The sequence below is a fragment of the Rhineura floridana genome, chromosome 9 (assembly GCF_030035675.1).
Source record: "Rhineura floridana isolate rRhiFlo1 chromosome 9, rRhiFlo1.hap2, whole genome shotgun sequence".
NCBI lineage: Eukaryota > Metazoa > Chordata > Lepidosauria > Squamata > Rhineuridae > Rhineura > Rhineura floridana.
Genome location: NC_084488.1, coordinates 32,444,270 through 32,467,291, shown reverse-complemented (window position 1 = coordinate 32,467,291; position 23,022 = coordinate 32,444,270). Strand labels below are relative to the sequence as shown.

Genomic DNA, 23,022 nt, shown 5'->3' with positions numbered 1-23,022 from the left:
TCACCCTGCTGCAACCCTCCCATCATCTTCCTCCATAATAATGGAGGAAACCAAGCCTTGGCAAATCACAACCACAACTGGCATTAAGAAACAGCTCTGTCCAGTTATATACATAACAAATTTCTGGCACTGTTGTAACCGGCTTGAGAATAGGATTCTGCCAGTTTCTGGTTCCTTTCTATGACTGTTTCCAGTCACAACAGCATTGTTGGGTCATGCTATGCCTGGATTGTTTCTGGGCCACCTAAGCCTTGGTTTGCCAGAAATAAGTGAGCCAGGGGAAGAGTGTCAGCACTGTTATGCTCCAGTGCACTCCACAGTGAGTCGCAGTAATGGATCAGGCTCTACATGCTGCAAACGTATATAGCACAATCCTGCTTACTGTGGTGTACATAATTAGTGTGATCAACTAGATTCTTCACAGACAGTTAAGAGATGCTATTTAGACCATAGATAAGGCAACCACCCTCAGTTTAAGGATGAGGATGACTTCTTTATCTGACAGGAAGCATAGCTTTCTTGGAAAGGCCCAACAGCGGCTTTTAAAAAGATAGTGGCATGCTCTTGTGATTCCATTTGCAGCTGGATAGGCAGGAGAAGTTTCACTGCTATTGAATTTACTCTTTCCATCATAATCTAAACCCATAAAAAGCCCCACTTTACCACAATTTTCAATCAATGTTTCAGAAAAAGTGTAGGCTTCAAGAATATAGCTCTGTCTTTCATTATTACAGCCGAGAAAGGCATAGTCATTAACAAAACATGCTGCAAAACAGGAAATTCTGTCTTGCACAGAGCTTATCCTACTTTTGCAACAATTTCCTTTGTTTTCAAGCCATTTATTTTCTTTACAAACTATTATTCTTTTATAAGTAAATAAAAATAACATAAAATAAATGCCTAGTAAACAGAGTAGCAAAAATGCAGCAGTCAATTTATGGTTGTTTACAGCATTTAAAGAATGATAGATCTAACAGCCATTCCCAACCAATTTAGATCTTGCCATTTTTATATGTCTCAGTGCAGTAATCTTTTGTGAACAAGACATAAAACAGTAGACCAGACACATTAACAGGGAGGCAGCAACATATCCGAAGGCTGAACTACATGGCAGGAAGGTAAATTATCTTGCTATGCTTGAAAGCTGGAGGCTAGGAAAGCTGGCATGACCTATTTTTAATGTGGCAAAGATAAGAGCTGACTTTTTGTTTAACAAAGTTCTTGAGACTTTTTAGCTCAATTTACATTTCAAAGGTTTTCCTCCATGCAAGAACATTCTGAAGTCCAATCACCATGACAAAATTCCCACAAATTCTGTTTATGTTTTTTTTGCCCCCTCAACCACCCCACAACCATGATTGTGTGGGTTGATCTAGGGTTGATCTGTCAGAGTGCTTTGTTTAAAAGACATTTATTCTTGAAAATACATATTTGTGAATTAGGATAACAAGTATCCTGCCATTCAGAAAAGTTCCACTCATATAAGAAAATGTCAGAGTACAGCTGATGGCAACATCTTGTGTCTAAATATTGGGAACAAAGTAATGTACATCTCTTAAATAGTGGCATGAGAATAAAAGAACTGCCTTGCTAGAACAGACAAAAAGTCCATCTGTGCCTGTGCTATGGGTCCAACATTAGCCAATCAGATGCTCCAGGGAAACTCACGAGCTGAAGATGGTGACAATCCCAGTGGTTTACCTCCAACATCTGGCAATTAGGCACACGCTGCCTCTAAACATGGAGGCATGTTTTTTACTTTATAGAATTATCCTCTATAAGAACACATTGTTCTTTCTTTTAAAAAGCAAATAAACATGATGCATTCTTTTTAAAAAAATACAGTCAATTAGTGCAGGTATGTAAATAGCTACTCATCTTGTCCCCTATAATAAACAGAAATTGTATTCAGGTGATCATTAGCTCCCCCTCGACACACACACATATTTAGACCACAGTTGATACACACAGTATGTGCACATATGGGCTATTAGGTAATTAGTAAGCTAGTAACGTTTATGGATTTATTTCCAAAATTTAGTAGCTATCGTAACATCTGGTGGCAATAAATGTCCTATGTTGATTATATGTTGTGCTATGATTAATCGTGCACATGAATACTGAATGAAGAATGGATATATAAGACTCAAATGTTATGTAAAGATCTTAGCAGATCTATCTTTTTCATAGATGTCTACAGTTTAGCTAGCATCTATAACTATAGAAATCAAATCAGTTCAATACCTTTGATAACCTTCTGTGCTTTTTGGAAACCCTCTGATTCTTTGGCTTAACAGAGAGTTTGTGCTTTGCTGCGCTATTGTCCAGACGGGCAATTGCCAGGGGGATTGCATCAAGGTTGACTGTTTCAATTGTGCCAGAAGGTGAGTGATGTCTTTTTGGACGAGATGATTTGACTGGTGTGACCTGTTGATAATCACATGTAGAAATAAAGTTGAATTAAACAGTTGAATTAATGAATGAATCTTTGTTGTTCAGAGCCATAGGCTACCACAATTCAGTTGGATTAATAAATTTGAAGCAAAAGGAATTCTGAACCCAAAAGTATCTGCAGAAATGAACTCAAAGCAAAATTCAGAAGTTTCCTTCTGTGGTCACCATAGTTCTTCCACTATGTATACAGCTTCTTCCGCTATGTAGCCAAGACTCTCACGGAACATGGCATCCCATGTGCAACCCACCATCTCCTGATGTTTATACGCTCAAGAAAAGAGACCTGCTCTGCTCAGTGGGACCACACCACTTGCTCACTGCCCCACAACTTTGACCAACCTCTCCCTCTAATCTAGGGACATATAGGAAGGAAGCTGTCATATATTGACTCAGACCAATGGTCCATCTAGCTCAGTATTGTCTACACTGACTGGCAGTGGCTCTTCAGGATTTCAGAAAGGATTGTTCCTGGGATTCTGCATGCAGAGCAGATGCTCTACCACAGAGCTATAGCCCTTCCCCTATCCCTTATCTCTCACATATTATGCTAGTAGCAGCTAAGACTGACTGGGAATTGCACTGGAACAGATATGGCTTCATCAGTGCAGCCTCACAAAGGAGGGTCTGACTGTCTAGATATAGTGGACTGTTGTGTCCTGGTCCCTTTGCCAGCAAGGGTACACCATTTGTGTCACTTCCACAATCCTTAATCCACTGTCCTCGCTGGACATCCAAGCCCTGGGACAGCAGCAGGAAAGGTGAATTAGGAACAATACTAGGTTTGGTGAGCCCTTTAAACACCCACAAGCCCTTGACAGCTGCCCAGTTTCCCCAGGTGCTGGCTACACAGCCAACATGGCTCTTTTGCCTGCCAACACAGCAAATGTAAGGTAATGCAGGTTGCAGAGAAGTTGCACAGTTCACGTGAGGCTGTGTGAAAAAAATGCTTTTCAGAGCTATAACTCTTTCTAGGAGTGATGCTATCAATACTTCTGGTCCAGCACTGAAATATTTAACCAGGACCATTGGAAGCCTCTATTCAGACTTGGAGCTCAGTAATATATTCTAAGTCCCAGGTGCAATCCCAAGCATCTCTGCTGAAAAGTGAAGACCCCACACACACACCTAAGACCATACAGAGCAATGCTACACTCACATTACACAAGGACTGGAGATACATTGCCACTTGTACCAAGGGGTTCCACCAGCTATCTTTCATGGTAATGGTGTCTCTGGCATTTTGCCAGCATAATGAAACTTCTGCTGAATACTATAGTCTCTCCACCTGTGGATCTACAGTACAAGATTGCCCCATTAAAGAGCCACTCTCAGAGCACATAATACTGATCTAGATGATCCATTGATCTGGTCTATGATAATTCCTCATATTCTTACAAAACCGATCATTAACACGTTCTCTGACAGAGAGGTCTGAAATTTAAAAATTGAGTCAACTCATTGACTTATCAACAATTACCCTAGTAAGCAAATATTAACTTGTAGTCTTATACATAATTTTAAATGTATGTAATCTAATTTTCCTTTGCCCTTGTTTAATCAGCTCATTAGATGCGTTGTAGAAATCAGTCAAAATGTCAAAAATGTTCATAGACCCAAAATCAACTATGGCAGCAATAAGCACAGAATTAAGTACTTTCTATATGGAGTGTAGCATTTATAGTATTGTATGTATTAATAATAATAATAATAATTTTAATTTATAAGTCGCCTATCTGGCCAATGGCCACTCTAGGCGACATACAACTCAATTAAAATACATCATAATAAATACAGTACAACAATAAAACAGTAAAACAGTGACAGTTCAGAGTAGCAGGCAATTAGTAAAAAAGATTAACCCTCCCCGGAAGTCCCGAAGGCCTGTCTGAAAAGCCAGGTCTTCAAGGCCTGGCGGAATACATTCAGGGAAGGGGCATGCCGAAGATCATATGGGAGGGAGTTCCAGAGAGTGTTGGCCGCCACAGAGAAGGCCCTCTCTCTAGTCCCTACCAGCCTAGCTGTTTTAGTTGGTGGGACTGAGAGAAGGCCCTGTGTGGCTGATCTTGTCGGGCGGCATAATTCGTGGCGTTGGAGGCGCTCCATCAGATAAACTGGGCCGAGACCGTGTAGGGCTTTAAAGGTTAATACCAACACCTTGAATTGGGCCCGGAAAACAACTGGGAGCCAGTGCAGATCGAACAGCACTGGGGTGATGTGCTCCCGGCGGCGACAGTTTGTAAGTAGTCGAGCCACCGCATTTTGTAGTTGTAGTTTCCGGACCGTTTTCAAGGGTAGCCCCACGTAGAGCGCATTACAGTAGTCCAAACGTGAGGTGACCAGGGCATGTACCACCAATGGGAGCTGATGAACAGGGAGGTAGGGTTGCAGTCTACGTATGAGGTGTAATTGATACCAAGCTGCCCGGCTCACTGCTGAAATCTGAGCCTCCATGGACAGCTTGGAATCAAGGACAACCCCAAGGCTGCGGACTTGGTCCTTTAGGGGCAGTTTCACCCCATAGAACATCAAGTCAATATCTCCCAACCTTCCCTTGTCCCCCACGAGTAGCACCTCAGTCTTATCAGGATTCAGCTTCAACCTGTTCCTTCCCATCCATCCACTCACGGATTCCAGGCACTTGGACATGGTCTCCACAGCCAACTCTGGTGAGGATTTAAACGAGAGATAGAGCTGAGTGTCATCTGCATACTGGTGACACTGCAGCCCAAATCTCCTAATGATAGTCCCCAGCGGCTTCATATAGATATTAAATAGCATGGGAGAGAGGATAGAGCGCTGTGGCACACCACAATTGAGAGGCCAAGGGTCTGAAACCTCCTCCCCCAATGCTACTTGTTGATGCCTATCGGAGAGAAAGGAGCGGAACCACTGCAGTACAGTGCCTCCTATTCCCAGTCCCTCCAGGCGATGTAAAAGGATACTGTGGTCAACAGTATCAAAAGCCGCTGAGAGATCGAGGAGGACAAGAAAGGTGAATTCTCCCCTATCTAATGCCCTCCTCATATCATCCACTAGAGCGACCAAGGATGTTTCAGTTCCATGTCCAGTCCTGAAACCCGATTGGTATGGATCCAAATAATCCGTTTCATCCAAGTGTGCCGACAGCTGATTAGCCACCACTCGCTCAATGACCTTGCCTAGAAATGGTAAATTTGAAATTGGGCGAAAGTTATTCAAAACTTGGGGATCCAATTCTTTAAGATGGGCTTCATGACTGCCTCCTTGAGGGCTAATGGCATTACACCCTCCTCTAGGGATGCATTAACCACCGCCTTAATCCCCTCGCCCAATTTCTCTTTGCAGCTCACAAGGAGCCACGACGGGCGAGGATCATTTAGACATGTGGTAGGTTTTACAGTTGAGAGCACCTTGTCCACATCCTCAGAAGGGAGAGGCCGAAACAGATCCCATTTGACCGGCTTGCAACTGGCCAACTCTGGTTCATCCACTGTATCCACGGCGTACGGGATCAAGTTCCGTAAGTGTTCGATTTTATCAGCAAAGTGCTTTGCTAATTTGTCACAGGAGGCCTTTGACTGTTCCAAGGGTTTCTGAGCAACTGGACCGACCAGGCTTCGGACCACTTGGAACAACCTCCTGGGACAGCACTCTGCAGACGCAATGGAGGCAGCAAAGAACTTTTTCTTTTCTGCCTTCACTGCCACTTGATAGGTAGCTACTGCTACTCTAACCTGTGTCCGGACATCTTCGGAACGTGATTTCCGCCACCGGCGTTCTAGTCGTCTCACCTCCTGTCTCAGATTACGCAACTGTGGTGTATACCATGGTGCTAACTGAGTTCTATTCAGGGGGAGAGGACATTTCGGAGCCACCCGGTCCAATGCCCTGGTGATTCCCTCGTTCCACTCTATCACCAGGGCATCGACCGGGCGGCCTTCAGCAGGTTCCAATTCCCCAAGCGCAGTCAGGAATCCTTCTGGATCCATCAGGCGTCTGGGGCGGACCATTCTAATGGGTCCTTTTCCCCTGCGGAGGGTGTGTGGCATCAAGAAGTCTATATTTACCAAGTAGTGATCTGACCATGACACAGGGGTGGAAGAAACCACCCCCAACTTCAGAGCACTTCCCTCCCCTCCCAGGACAAACATAAGGTCGAGAGCATGACCGGCTACATGGGTAGGCCCAATATTACTAAGGTGCAGTTCCCAGGAAGCCGTGGTTTCCAAGAAATCCCGAGGGGCTCCAATGAGAGTGGTCTCGGCATGCACGTTGAAGTCACCCAGCACCAATAATTCTGGGGACAACGCCCGTACAGCCGAGACCACCTCCAGCACCTCGGCCAGGGAGTCTGCTGTGCAGCGGGGTGGGTGGTACACAAGCAGAATCCCCAAACTGCCCTTCGGGCCCAACCTCCAGTACATGCAGTCAACAAACTTGGTCCTATGAAGAGGAGGTCTGGTAAAAACTAAAGACTCCCGATAGATGACTGCCACTCTCCCTCCCCGCCTTCCTACCCTCGGCTGCTGTGCGTAACGGAAACCCGGTGGGCACATGGCCTCAAGAATGGGGGCTGAGGCCGGACGGACTTCCGAACAAGCTCTATCTGTTTAAGCGATACGTTTATCTTTTCTTTAAAGAGAGAACGGACTAACAGGCAAGCACCCTTCTTTCTATTATTTTTTTTACTTGGTTTAAATTGTTGCAGCCAAAGGAGATTTGTCAGATTGATCGGCTTTGGACAACTTCTGGGTGAGCTATAACTCTTCTCTGTTATTCACGAAATTAACAGCTTATCTCTGTTTCTGTCGCAAAAAGCTGTCCTGGAATTGCATTCTAAAGATATAAACAGAAGAGGGATTTCTATTCCTGATTTCTATTCCGAGGAATATTATATTGTCTGGGACTATTCTCTTTTTGGTCTATTTTATTTTGACGAATCTGCTTCTTCACGACGCCACTAGCTGTTTTGATGCTGGGAACTAAATTTGTTTTGCATTCTTGAACATAGAGAGATAAGGCAGGCTGCTCTGTTTATACTGTGATGTCATCAAGCCTGGAATGTTAACCCAATTGTTGCTGAAATAAGAAGTGGTTCTTCTTTATTTTTGTTTTGCTTTGTTTTCGTGGTTTTAAAAATGGCAATCAAGAAAGTGGCTGAGAATCTGGAAGTAACTATGTTTCAGAAAATAATGGATGAGATTGAGATAACGAAACAAACCCTGCGACAGGGTAGTAAGGAGCTGAAAATTGAACTGAGCAAAATGACGCAGGAGCTTAAAGAAATAGGGGATCCTGTGAGAGAGGAGAATGAGATCAGAGATGAGAAAAGAAAAAATAAAGGGAAGATACAAGCCCTGGAGATTGGAACAAATGTGGAATTGGAAAAAGATCTGGAGTTTATGGATTTTAGAAATAAAATCTACTGTTTGGAATTTAACGTTATCTCTGAAGAAATTAATGAAGATATTAGAGATAAAGTTATCAATGGCTTGGATAATCTTTTGGACTGGAATGACGTGATGGAGTTTGATATAGAGAAAATCTATGGAATTAACTGCAGCCATGTGACAATGGAAAAACTCTCAAGAGATGAGCCACTGCATTTTGTAAAAAAGAAGAACAGAGATATGACTTTACAACAGTATTTCAGCAACTTATTCAGAATGGATGGCAAGAAAATATTTGGGATAGAGGAAATTCCCATCAGACTCTTATTATATGACTATGGCTACGACAGCAAGATTATTATGGAATACTGATAATGGAAGATTGGACACTGAAATTACTGGACTTAACAGGACTATTGAAGATGGAAGATGGAACTAATAGGGATAATGGAATAATGGCTATTGAAATTATTGAACCTAACAGATTTTGATGAGATGGATTAATCGAAATGTTTATTTGGACTATGGTTATGACAATAAGATTATTATAATTATTAACGAGATGGATTAATTGACATGTTTATTTGGAGAAAAATTGATAGATATATTTCTTAAAGAATTGAAACCTCTCTTTGACTTTTTGTGGAAAGAATAAAGTAATGTTTATGAGATTTGATGATTAATTAAGATAACTACCGGAGGAAAGTGATTTTATAATATGATTTAAGAGACAGGATTGTTATATATTGTAGACCTATAACTGATCTGATCTGTGACAAATGGGAAGTCAATATTTTATTTTTTTTGTTTAATTATTTTTGTTTTGTTTTGTTTTGTTTTTTGTCTTTGAATGTTTTATGATTTTGTTTTGTATGTTTTATGAAAATTTGAATAAAAATTATTGTAAAAAAAAAAAGAATGGGGGCTGAGGCCTCATCCAGCCAGGTCTCCGTAATACATCCCAGGTCTGCCCGCTCATCCAGGATAATATCATGGATGTGTGATGTTTTTTGTACTACAGACCTGGCATTACACAACAGCAGTCGAAGGTCGGTAGGAATCCTGCATCCCCCAGTTGTCGTCTGTTTCTGGACAGACCCGGAACATGGGATGGGTATTAAGCATCTATCCCCAGTTCCCCATATCTGGCCTGGTCTGCCAGCAGTACCATTCCAGCGTCTGCCGCCCCCTTTTTCTATAGTTTGGCCCCTTGACCTCCCTGTCACATCCCCCCCCGGTTTGCACATGCCCCTATCCCCGACCGCCGATCAGACAGGCCACCCACCCTAAAGCAATAATAAACCGGAGACCCGCCTCTATCACACTCTGCAACTGTCAAATTAATTTAACTCAAATTAAAATCAGTGCAATTTCCATCACATCCACACATCCATGCACACTCCACAGTCAGAAGTCAACATAAGATTCCTTTTCTACAATCAACAGTGCTTATAGATGGAACTCGCATGTAGAATACAATCAGAGCTGTGATGAACTCAGAGCCAAGCCCACAGCAACGGGAGCTGGAGACAGCGATGATACAGCAGCTGGTAGCAAAATAGCAGCATCTATATAGTCAATAAGCAAGGTCTTCTGGGCTTATTTAAGCATTTGAAATTATATTTAACTTACCACCCAAAGCCAAAGATTTGTTTGGTTAGCTTCATAAAGCCCCCCTGCGCCTCCTGCTGCTTCCTGGGCCTCAGCGCTTCTCAAGAGTTGCCAGATTCAGACTCTGCAAAACCCCGAGCCTTTAAGAGTTGCATGGAAGGGAGAATTTCATCAGGTGCAGATTTCTCCATCACAATGATGAGGTGATGAGAGAAGACACATCTGGTAGAATCATTCTACTCCCATGCCATCTTCCTTCAGACACCCCGGTCACATACATTTCAATGCCATACATTTAAAGCACAGGACTTCCCCTTAGGAATCCTGGAAACTGTAGTTTGTAAAGGGTGCTGGGAATTGTTGCACTGTAGGTGTAAGCTACAGTTTCCAATATTGCTTGGGGGAAGCCGTGTGCTTTCAATGTATAGTGTGTACGCAGCCGTAGACTAGAACAGAATGTTCCAGGGCAGCACTACATTTTATGAGGCAAACTATGTATTAATTTTATTACTATTATTATTTACTACATTTCTATTGCACTCTTCCTCCTGAAGGAGTCCAGGGCAGCTGTCTACCTGGATTTCCTGCACTAGAGTCTCTCTAATTCCTGGGACCTCTTTCCAGTCAGCAGCTTCCCTCCCTGCCCCTACAGCTCCTGCCCATACTGCTATGCTGCCTGAGGTAGAAATTCCTATATAAAGTCTTACTAAGTGTGCATGCAGAGGTTGTGCTGGCACAGCCAGTGGTATGGCCAAAATACCCAGAGGAGGCCACAGTAATCGCCCTCCTAAGGAAGGATAATGGCTCTCACACCATGCAGAGGCAAAGAGAAGCCAAGCAGCAAGAGAGGGGTCCCATTGGCAATGGGCCTGGAGTCAGGCGTGGGGTGCAGGAGCAGCAATAAGCATCTGGTTGTTTTTGAAACTGGCAGTAAACTGAATCAGAAGAAAGGGAAGCACAAGTAACTGGGAGTCAAGGAGCAGTTTATACATTACAAACAAGCCTGGATTTGTCACTGGGTGCACAGTCTACAGGTGGCTTCATTCAACCTTGGCTCTATAGTTAGTGTACCAGTATGATACATACAAATATTTTTGTTTTTAAGATATTTTTCAAGGTTTTGTTTTAGTGTTTTACTTGTTGTTTGCCACCCTCGGCTCCTTTTGGGAGGAAGAGCAGGATATAAATTTAATAATACATTTTAAACATCTGTTTGTTAGGCTCCATCTACATGCAGATACATATCAATCCAGATTTGCCCTTATCACATATTAAGTAGGGACTGGGGGTCCCACTGAAAGAACAGTGAGGCACACCTGGGAAACTATACCCTTCCACTATTTCCTTCCTTGCAGACCCTCCCTTCATGTTCTTTTTCATCCGGTCAGGCTGCATTGGAGTCCAGCAGAGAAAAGCGTTAAGTTGCAGGGAAGGTTCAACCACGATCAGGTGGAATGCATAGGATTATCTTCAAACTAAGCCCACACTCCCTGCTCTCTACATGTTTGGCACAGACTCTGTTTTAAAGGACATAGATCTACCACCATATCCATGTTTATGTTTTTAGATATATCCTTAGACATTTTTAGTTGTATTCTTAAAATTATAATAGAAAAATGTAAGGATGCCTCCAGACTGTCCGTATTTCACAGGAGGGTTTCAAGTGCATGCCAGAACTTTAGGTTTGCACAGTTAAAGTGGATTAATGCACTCTGTCGCCCTAGTGCAACAAATCCACTTAAAAAAAAACCAACAGACTTTTTGTGGTTTGGAAAGTGATGGGGAAATGCATGTGGAATGCATGGGAAGATGGGTAAACACCCTGTAAACAAATCAGGATGAATGCAGGGTGAATCCTCATTGACATATAACCATTCCACAGACAAATCTGAGCAAATACTTAATAAAAACTAGTTATAATCTAACCTCTGCATAAGCATATCGGACAAACACTCAATAAATAGGCCATCGAGAGGAGCCCTAAATGCAATGTGTGAAAATAAATGCAATTAACCATTCACAGCCATTACCTTATCTTCTACTTCATGCCTTGTTCCATACAAACTTTCAGGGCTTAATGAATCTGGCATGCCACCTGACTGGAATAATAAGATTATATTTGTCAAATATCACAGCTACTGATTACTATTACACAACTGATAGAAATATCTGAAAGACCGCCTATTAGACCCTCTAAGATGTAAAAATCTGTGGAGGGAGCTCTCTTGGAATTTTTACTGCCCTCAGTGGTGGAGTTTGGAAGAGGGAACTGTGGTACGCCCTAAGAGCTAGAATTCTCTCCTCACAGAGGCACGTCTAGCACCTTCATTGTTTAGCTATCATCATAGGCTGAAGGCATAGCTCTTTACCCTGACCTTTGATACCTGAGATATATACATATTAGTACCTACCCTTTTCTTCTGTTTGCAAATTGTTTTAACTGATTATGTATTTTTATATTGTTATAATCTGCTCTGGGACCTTAGGGTAAAGTATGGGTAAGAAATCCAACAAATAAGCAAAACAAAACCTTTATAGTCTTAAAATCTTTATATAATTATTATTAAAGGAGTAGTAGATGCACATTTTGCCTCTCTTTCTCCTCTTTTTCATTATCAATCCATGGCACAGCAATATGGCTTTTGTCTATGAACCTGGTATGCGTCCAGTGAAGATCTTTTGTCAAGTCATGTATTACATACCCTCCAATGCCAAGAAACTTGGGGGGGGGGGGTCAAAACAGGGAACTGAGAAAACTTGGGGGGGAACTGTCTGTGATGGCATCTTTTATAGATAGAATTCAATGTAAAAAAATTTAATTTAATTAAATGAGCCCATAGATGTACATTAATGTAACAACAACAACAACAAGGTTTTATTGCGGTCACAGACCCGTAGTGCAAAAGGTACAAATTACATTAAATAAAAAATACAAACAATGTCATTGACTAAAATAGAGTGACAGGATACATGGTCAAGGATAAATTGCAGTGGGGTTAAGCCTCTGGCGACTAGTTTGGGCAGCATTAATAAATTTGGCAACCATGAGAGTAAGAGTCTTGTCGGAACCTGACATCAGAGATTTCAGCAGTGAGTCAGGTGACTTCCCTGGGAATTTCTTAATCGTAGGTACTAGATTTTTCTTTTTTCATTATTTCCTTTGTTGAACATTTGCATTTTGTTTCTTGCAAGAAAATGCACTCACCCCTGCCTATTTGCATCAATTTCTAGTTAGCAGCTTTTTTAAAAAGAGCTTTAGGATTAGATGTTATTAAATTTATGTCACATACAAACTAGATGTAAGAAATCATTTGGAGCTAGGGATGGGGGAGAAATTTGATTTGAGTTCACATTTAAATGTGAACCTACAAAATTTGCCCTCCCAAAACACTTCTCTGCATTTTGCAGTGCAGTTCTTTAACCAGGTTATATGTACAAAAAATGCATACATTGGGGTTCAGTATGCATAGAAATGCACATATAAGTGAAAACAACAGACAGAAATGCATTATATCAGGGGAAATTGCTTTGCAAATATATTAGCAAAATTGCATTAAAATGTGTATACTTGCAGGAATTTGCACTAAAATGTTGATGAATTTCAGGAGCATTTTTTTAAAAAAAGAAAAGCAAAGTGATGTGGAAATGTGGAGAAATGAACCGAAGACTGGGGGGGGAATGATAAACCGAAAGAAACCAAATCGCCCATCCTGGGGAGGAGCCAATCCTGTGATTTGAGGAATACAGATAGAATGTGTTCTGTTCTTCCTCAGGCATTCAGGAGCAGTATCCCTCATTCCCCCCCCCCGCTACTTAGCATTGGTAAGCAGACTAGCACAGAAGGACATCTGAGCACTCCCCAAATTGATTCTGACAGTTACACCAACTGCGAGAGAAAAGGGCCTTGTTCCAAGAGCACTGTCAGGCTCCAAAATGACTGGGTCTGTGTTGGGTGAAAGAGAAACACACGTGACTCCTCTCAGTACTGAGATAGCAAGGGATGTGATTTTCAAGTACTAAGCACAAGCTTTCAGCTTGCTCACCTCAGTGCAAACTCTCTGAACCTGAGATAGATGGGTGCTGTCAGCTCATGTATGCTATGCTGAAAGCAATGGCGACATCATCATTAGAACATAGCTGCGATGTGGAATAGAGGTGGAAGATAATGTATAAGTCTTAACCTGACATGCACACAGTATGGGATGGTCACATTCATGAAATAAATAAAAACTATAGATTCATGACATGCATTACAAAATGTGAAAAAATATGCACATTTCCCTATATAGGTACAGTCTCCATTGTCTGTAGTTGTTGTTTTTTACATCACCAAACTGATTCTAGACTGGACCAATATGCAAGGTTCTCAGGCCAACTTTCATGATTTGCATAGGCATGAAGCTGCATTTGGAGTGAATGATTAAGTCCAGGGCCAGCTCCAGGCATGCGGGGGCCCTTGGGCATCAGCTTGCCCTGGCCCCCTGGTGGGTGGGTGCGCACCTGGCCCCCCCACAGCCCCCTACCTGTCTAGTGTTTACCATTGCCCTTAATGAAGATGGCGGCCATGGTTTCCCTAAGGGGAATGAAGCCTCCACCACCATCTTTGTTGATGGCATGTGCATGCTATGCGTGCACATCTCTGCCATCAACTAAGATGGCAGCAGCGGCTTCAGTACCTTAGGGAATCTGCGGCCGCCATCTTCATTAAGGGCAATACTAAAAAGCCGGCTGACAGGTAAGTGGGGGGCGTGGGGGGGATCGCAGAAGGGGAGTGGAGGGCCCCTCACGGCCCCCTCAAGGGCTCCTGTAGCTCCGGGCCCCTCGGGCCAGTGCCCAACCTGGCCGCCCTTTAGAACCGGCCCTGATTAAGTCTTATGGGCTGCATCCAAAAGCCACTTTGCAATATGTCTGATGATTTTGCACATTTTGACATTTCCCCCTCCAAACTTCCTACCCCCCCATCCAATGTGGGAAATGACAAACTCACAACAATGGCCACCAAGACAGATAAGTACCTGTGACATTTTTCCAAGTTCACACACACACACAAATTGTAATAGAAAGCAAGATATCAAGGACTATTAAAATCTGTCTGTCTGTTAAAAGCTTCAATCACTTTTGCTATGTTTCAGTGGACACAATGGCTATGCCTCAGTGAGCTCCACAATTCTAGCTACATAGTGAGCGTGTTTGACTTAAATGCTTACTTTATTATTGCTCTCCGGAAGGACAATGTCCTGCTGTGCCTCGGTCTCCATGGGGTTACTGAGTAACACATCTGCTTCCAAACTAGCATTTGCATCCCCAACTGCCTTCACTGAAACTGTTACTTGTGAGGGTTGGACAAATTTAATATTCTTCGCCAACTGTTGCTGGAAAAACAAAAAAAAGAAAGAAAACCCTTTGGCATATTAAAGAGCAAGAAAAAACCCACTGCTATTCATACTCTGTTATACAGAGATTATTACCACTGGTGGCTGGTGCCAACTAGGACTGGTAGGGCAGAAGGTAGGAAGACCAACAGCAGATGGAGCAAAAGCCAATCACAGGCAGAGCCACCCTCTGGAGTGGCTATGAGTAGGAAGGCAGACAGGTGAGGGCTGGCTGAGGGCAAACTGAGGTTGGTGGGGCAACGCTCCATTTGCCCTAATGGACCAACCTCCAGTGATTGTTGCAGTCCAACAGTAATGAGCCCAAAAATATTCAGCATTATCAGATGAAAGTGAAGGCAGATACTTTAACCGGTTATACAAACAGATCACAGTGTTCGCTTAGCTCACCTGGTTCATGCTAAGACTCCACCATTTACTTCTGCTGATTTACTCTGGCTGGAACCTGTTTTTAACCATAGACTCCCACTCTTAAGAGAGCATCCTGTTCCCCAACAGAAGTGGCCAGTGTTGTTCCAGTCAGAGTTTTTAGAGGCCTCCACAAAATCCAAATGCTTCCACTTTTCAGATTTAAAACCAAACAATCTTCATGGGGGCACAGTACTGAAGAAACTTTGCCCAATGTTCCTAAGATCATAAGCAACCCATCTCTCAACAATGGGGGAAAAAAACCAAGACCCAACCTCACAAACAACTTATTAGCAAAAATGTATTCTCAATGTATGCTCATCTAAGCTTCTGTTCCACAACAAGAGATGTGATAAACAGGCAGCCGTACCATGAAGTTATGAGAGGCAACCACCTCAGGTGACAGCGTTTGAGGAACAGAATGGGTGTTGCTAACTTGCTACCAAAAACTCATCTAAAGTGAAATTCAAAGTGGATTTGGGAGATCTGAGCAATTCAGAAAAAATCATTCTTAAGAAGAGCCCCACTGGATCAAACTAAAGACCCATCTAGTCCAGTATTCTGTTCCCACCATGGCCAACCAAATGCCTATGGGAAGCCCACAAGCATGTTTCATTAAGACTTGGGGAATTTCTCAGGGGGTTCTGGATTTTGATAAATTAAAGTTCTAAGGAAATCTGGTGGTCCCTGCTTCAAAGAAAAAACTAGGCAGGAAAAACTACGTTTATCAGAAAAACTAGTCAAAATTTCCCGGAGATTTTGCACTGATCACAGCCGGACAGATCTGACCTGTGGAGTACTGAGTTCTCACACGGCCCTTTCATTTCAGTGGAACTTGTGCAAGAGAACTTCCTAGTGGATTAATTAGCTAAAAAATAGAAGACACATTGGGATTTTCCACTTCAGAAACCAAAATATCTTGGTACTTAGCCTTTTGTGTTTACACGCATCCCAAACAATGAGCTACAGATGTCATGAAGGGCACATGAGAATTGTAGCAGATAATATAAATTCCCTTGTTCCTTCACATTTATTTTTATTAGTCTTTTTTAATTCATATGTCGATTTTCCTTTTGGGGAGTGGGGATGGGGAGAGATTATAATCTGTATTTTAAGAATGCTATCATTAAAAGATCCCTTCATAGAAAATGACAAGAAACGTTTCTTTTCCTTCTTATAACAGCAGTAGTCATTTAAGGCTTTTATAGCACAATTGCAACTGGACCTAATACCTGCCAAAGGAATAAAGCTCCTGACAAAAATTACCCTCAAGGACAGAAAGAGTTCCATCAGGTATAAAAATCATTAATGCCTGGAAAGCAACTAATAAGGAACATAGTTTATTATATGTTTTCCATTCAACTGGTTTTAATACACTGAAGTTAGCCCTATTACCTTTAATGGAGCTTACTCCCTACTAAGTGTGTATACTACTCTGTAGGCTGCAATCCTAAGAATATTTACCTGGGAGTCATGGGAATCCACGGGGGGGGCATTCCTGTCTGCAAATGAATCATAATCTCCAGATTTCTAGCTTTCATTTAAAAAAAAATGTTTCTACCATTTGGAGAATCTGAGATGAGGCAAAATGTTTAGGTACTTTTCATTTTTGTGTGTGAGAAACTAGCCAGTTCCCCTCTTTCAGTATTCTACTTTGCCCCTTCCTTTCCAGAGAATTTCCTGCAGATGCCCTCGATGGGAGTAAGCCCCATTGAGCACAATGGGGCTCGCTTCTGAGTAAACATGTTGCACTGAAAATATTTTTATCCACTAAAAGCAAAAAAGAGTTGAAGACCTCCTTTCCACAGGCATAACCAGCTACAAAACACAAGTCTAAAGCTCAAGAAGTATTTCAGTGGATCAAAAACGCACCAACAATTTCAGGGTTGAAATAAGCATAATGAAAAGCTGAAATAAAAATAATCAAGTTCAACCAATACTTGGTGAATTAGGATCTGTTCAATATTCCTCAGGTATGTTACAAGCAGGGCCCTCAACCTTTATCTATGTACAGTCCCCCAAAGCTCTCTTTTCCTTCTTTTTCTATTGCCTAGACTGTATGGGTGTTCCATTTAATTCTTCCCCAGCTGCTAGCTACCTAGAAAAGTCCTGAACATTGATTCATATGTTACATAGAAACAAGGAAAGATGGCATGTCAGTGGCCTGCAATTCCTCTTTGCCTGCTTCTGCTATAATAATGTGGGGCTCAAATGATTCCTCCTACAGTCAGATCTGTAAGCATCAAATGATATGCAGCTCACAGATCTGACTACTATATAAAATTGCCATTCACAGCCATTGCACACTGATGTGTTCAGCTATCTTTAAAGAGAAGAAGCAAAAATAGCATTTCTATGATTGGCCCAAAATGGGTGAATGTTTGAGCATATATTTCATATGAGAATTAAACTCTTTTAAAGTATATGGAATAGGCAAGTGGAAAAGTTAGCATTTCTTTCTTGAAATAGCTGAATGAATCATACTCAGCTAGGAGAGAAGACACTGCTAATTATTTTTATTTTATAAATGATAGGGACATTTTCTACAAGGTCTTGTCTCTCTGCCTGTCATCTGATGTGTGAAAATCTACAGGAAATGAATGCTCAAAGAAAAGGATATGTGCTGAATTTTTATAAATATGAGATTGTCAGATCGAGACAGGTATTTTCAAAACAAAGGCATTCTTCCAAACAGGGGAATGATAAAAGTATATTATAGAAAAAATATATTTGAAATTAAAACAGAAGAACTATGACTCATCTGCTGTGTGACATGGGTCAAGATTTTGTATTCTCTCTAGTCTAGAAGGCACAAATAAACCTTAAAAATGAATTAACTTCAGAAAATCAGAAGACTCCATTTAATTTCTTTATTAAAGTAGTAGAATGCTGTAAGACACAAAAATCGATGCTACTATGGTTAAGTGTTTTCTTTGGATGGTGTGTAAGATTTTGTCTTGTATACATTTAAGCTTTACACAGAGTTCTGTCATATGTTCTAGTTTTTGTATATAGTCACCGTTTGCCCCCATTGTTTAATCCCTCTCGCTCTCTCTGTCCATCTGCCAGATGTGGATAACAGCTCATAAATCTCATGGAGTTTTTGTCCAAGACAGTTTACACTACATAAATCTGTTAGTTTTTAAGGTACCACAAAATGAGGTATTTTTGTTAAAACTGAGTAACACAGCCAGAACATCAGAAGTTGTTCACATCCAAGTTGGTGCTCTGCAGAAGAGAAGGTCTGGTTCCTAGAGGTAGTCTACAGGTTAGACTTGCCATGGGGACTCACAGCCCCATAGTGAATTACCCACCCCGCAGTTATATCATTAAATTCCTTATACCTCATGAGTTAGGGTAATCACATAATGAGTTTGCCCACCTTCAGTGGACATCATTGGTGTGGTCTGCTGGCAGGAAAATCCACAATACAATGGGCCTGATTCTCAGTGAGTTGTTCTAAAAAATAAAACACTGCACATGATCATACACGGGTACATTCACGCTAAGGTGGCCTGGGAGACCCAGTGCCTGCAGGAAGAAGGAGAACATCGCCACCCAGGGAAGGAGAGCCTGCTGTTGCTGCTGCTGTTGGAACACCACCTCCACCACCCTTCCCAGTGGGACTGCTGCCTGGCAGACGTGCCTCCTGCAGGACCAGATCCCAGGTACCCAGCCAGCTGTGACTAATTTCCATCACCTGTCCCTCTTTGGAGGGATACATAAGCCAGCTGGCTGAGGTGGCCTGGATTTTTGTCTTTTGTTTTGTTGCTTGCTTTTTTTTTGGCGGGGGGTTGTTTTGCTGTTTTTACTGTACCGAAGGAGAAGGCCTGCCTGTCGGCGTACCGGAGGGAGCTATGTGTAGATCAGAGGGGGTTAGTGTGTGAGGGGTGGGGGGCCACAATATTGAAAGGCTAGGTGGCAGATTCTGTAGGGGCGTGGGTAGCAGGCCAAGCCGGCATCGGGGAACTAGGGATAGATGCTTAATATCCATCCCTTGTTCCGGACCTGTTTACCACCAGAAGATAACTGGGGAAAGCAGAACTCCATCCAATCTTCAATTGCTGTTGTGTAACGCCAGGTCTGTGGTACAGAAAACATCACTCATCCAGGATATGATTCTGGATGAGGACGCAGACCTGGTGTGTATTACGGAGACATGGCTGGATGAGGCCTCAGCTCCTATACTTGAGGCCATGTGTCCAGCCGGTTTCCGATATGCACAGCAGCCGAGGATTGGGAGGCGGGGAGTGGGAGTGGCAGTTATCTACCGGGAATCTTTGTGTTTTGCCAGACCCCCTCTCCACGAGACCAAGTTTGTTGATTGCATGTACTGGAGGTTGGGCCCAAAGGGCAGTTTAGGGATTCTGCTTGTGTACCGCCCACCCCGCTGCGCAGCAGAATCCCTGACTGAGGTGCTCGAGGTAGTCCCGGCTGTGCGATTGCTCTCCCCCAATCTTGTGGTGATGGGGGATTTCAACATACATGCCGAGGCTGTCCTCACAGGAGCCCCTCGGGATTTCATGGAAACCATGACTTCCTGGGATCTGCACCTTAGTAATATAGGGCCTACCCATGTAGCCGGTCATGCTCTCGACCTTGTGTTTGACTTGGGAGGGGAGGATAGTGCTCTGAAAATGGGGGTGAATTCTTCTAACCCCGTGTCATGGTCAGATCACTATCTGGTGAATTAGGGCCGCAAGCCCTCCGCAGGGGACAAGGACCTATTAGAATGGTCCGCCCCAGACGCCTGATGGAGCCCAAAGGATTCCTGAATGCGCTGGGGGATATGGAGCTGACTGAAGGTCGCCCGGTCGAATCCCTGGTGATGGAGTGGAATAAGGAGATCGCCAGGGCGGTGGACCGGGTGGCTCCGAAACGTCCTCTCCCCTTGAACAGAACTCAGACAGCACCTTGGTATACACCACGGCTGCGGGGTCTGAGACAGGAGGTGAGACGACTTGAGCGCCGGTGGCGGAAATCTTGCACTGAAGACGATAGGACACGGGTTAGAGCAGCAATAGCTGCCTACCAGGTGGCAACAAAGGCAGCAAAGAAAAATTTCTTTGCTGCCTCTATTGCGTCGGCAGAGTGTTGTCCCAGGAGATTGTTCCAAGTGGTCCAAAGCCTGGTCGGTCCAGTTGCTCAGGAACCCATGGAACATTCTAAAATCTCCTGTGATACTTTTGCTAAACACTTTGCTGATAAAATCGAACGTCTGAAGAGCATGCTTCCGCTCGCCGTGGAGACAGGAAGTGGGCCAGAGTTGGCCAGTTGCATTCCGGTCTGTTGGGATCGGTTTCAGCCTCTTCTCTCTGAGGAAGTGGACAAGGTGCTCTGTACTGTGAAGCCGACCACCTGTCTGGTTGATCCTTGCCCATCATGGCTCATCATGAGCTGTAAAGAGAGACTGGGCGAAGGGATCAAGGCGGTGGTGAATGCATCCTTGCAAGAGGGTGCAATGCCATCAGCCCTCAAGGAAGCGGTAATAAAGCCCATCTTAAAAAAACCGTCCTTGGATCCCCAAGAGTTAAACAACTTTCGCCCAGTCTCTAATTTACCATTCTTGGGCAAGGTGATTGAGAGGGTGGTGGCTGCGCAATTACAGACACACTTGGAGGAAACTGATTATTTAGATCCATACCAATCGGGTTTTAGGACTGGTCATGGTACGGAAACAGCCTTGGTCGCTCTGGTAGATGATATGCGGAGGGCATTGGATAGGGGTGAATACACCTTCCTTGTCCTCCTGGACCTCTCAGCGGCTTTCGATACCGTTGACCACGGTATCCTTTTAAACCGCCTAGAGGGATTAGGAATAGGAGGCACTGTCTTGCAGTGGTTCCGTTCCTATCTCTCGGATAGGCAGCAACGGGTGGCATTGGGAGATGAGGTTTCAGACCCTTGGCCTCTTCATTGTGGAGTGCCACAGGGTTCTATCCTCTCTCCCATGCTATTCAACATCTATGTGAAACCGCTGGGAGCAATCATCAGGAGTTTTGGGTTGCAGTGCCATCAGTACGCAGATGACACTCAGCTCTATCTCTCCTTTAAGTCCTCACCGGAGTTGGCTGTTAATACCATGTCCAAGTGCCTAGAATCCGTAAGTGGATGGATGGGAGAGAATAGGCTGAAGCTGAACCCCGACAAGACTGAGGTATTACTTGTGGGAGATAAAAGGAAGTTAGGAATTACTGACCTGATGCTTGATGGGGTAAGTTTACCCCTGGAGGACCAGGTCCATAGTCTTGGGGTCATACTTGACTCCCAGCTGTCCATGGAGGCTCAGATTACAGCAGTGAGCCGGGCAGCTTGGTATCAATTACATCTGATACGGAGACTGCGTCCCTATCTTCCTGTTCACCTGCTCCCTCAGGTGATACATGCCCTGGTCTCCTTTCACTTAGACTACTGCAATGCGCTCTACGTGGGGTTACCCTTGAAAATGGTCCGGAAATTACAGCTGGTACAGAACGCGGCGGCACTCTTGATTACACATAGCCGTCGCTGGGATCATATCACCCCAGTGTTATTAGATCTTCACTGGCTACCAGTTGTCTACCGGGCCCAATTCAAGGTGTTGGTGTTGACCTTTAAAACCCTATACGGTTTCGGCCCAGTATATCTGAAGGAACGCCTCCAGAATCACCGATTGTGCCGCCTGATGAGATCAGCCTCGCAAGACCTTCTCTCGGTCCCACCGGTGAGAACAGCTAGGCTGGTACGGACCAGAGAGAGGGCATTCTCTGTTGTGGCCCCCACCCTCTGGAACTCTCTCCCTTTCGATCTCAGACATGCTCCCTCCCTGTCCAGCTATCGCCGAGCCTTGAAGACCTGGCTGTTCAGGCAGGCCTACAAGATTGGGACAGATTAACTTATGTTACAATTGAATTAATGAATGGTTTTTTAGCTTAAAATTTGATTATGTTGATCTATATGTATTGTTTTTATTCTTGTTGTTCGTCGCCTAGAGTGCCCCTAACCCGGACAGATAGGCGGCTGAAAAATAAAATTTTATTATTATTATTATTATTATTATTATTATTATTATTATTATTATTATTATTATATGTGCAATAGCACTACCCATTTGTACTCCACACATTTGAGGAATTTTGTCCATTTGTTGACTTTTAAATTCACCACTTGTACAATCTTTCACACAAACATCTGTACATGTGCATATATGTACAGCATAATGTGTGAACACCCTCCAAAATTCCCAAAGGATGGGGAACTCACCACAGGAACTGACTGTTGCTGCTAGCACCTAAGATAATTCAAACTTCCATTTCAATGTGCATTCAGCACATTGTTGAATGCACAATGTGCATTCAACCAGCATTCTGTCAATGACAGAGGCACCATAAGCCCAGGTTGGGCCCTGGCTGAGGACACCTGAAGGGCCCCTCCTTAGGGTGGGTGGGTAGCGCTCCTGAGATCTGTGGCAGCAGCAGCGTCGGCTTCCAACCCTGCCGCAGATCATGAGAGGGAACTCCCAGGCACCCCCCCTACTGCCAGGCAGGCCTGCAACACCTGCCTGCATGCTCCATCTACCTCTCCTTTGACATAAATGTTGGTTGCGCTGCAAGCACAAGCCTGCCATCAATCAAGATGGTAGCCAAGGTTCCCCTAATGGGTTGATGCCTCTGCCCCCACCTTGTTTGATGGCAGGGATGCACGCACATAGCACGCATGCATGCCATCAACCAAGATGGCAGGGGAGGCATCAACTCCTTAGGGAAACCTTGGCCGCCATCTTGGTTGATGGCAGGCTTGCGCCCACAGTG

General features: G+C 43.6%; 1 protein-coding gene across 7 annotated transcripts in view; it reads right to left on the bottom strand.

Moving 5' to 3' along the window:
* Positions 1-23,022, bottom strand: part of CRACD (capping protein inhibiting regulator of actin dynamics) — a 181,990-nt gene that overhangs the window by 35,684 nt on the left and 123,284 nt on the right. For 5 of the 7 annotated variants that reach the window (XM_061585233.1, XM_061585235.1, XM_061585234.1 and 2 more), the window contains exons 4-6: positions 14,642-14,806; positions 11,465-11,533; positions 2,245-2,427 (exon numbers count right to left, since the gene is read on the bottom strand). In XM_061585233.1, coding sequence (XP_061441217.1) covers positions 2,245-2,427; positions 11,465-11,533; positions 14,642-14,806 — 417 coding nt within the window. The remainder of the gene's footprint in view (positions 1-2,244; positions 2,428-11,464; positions 11,534-14,641; positions 14,807-23,022) is intronic. The other 2 variants (XM_061585236.1, XM_061585237.1) reach the window with 2 other exon arrangements.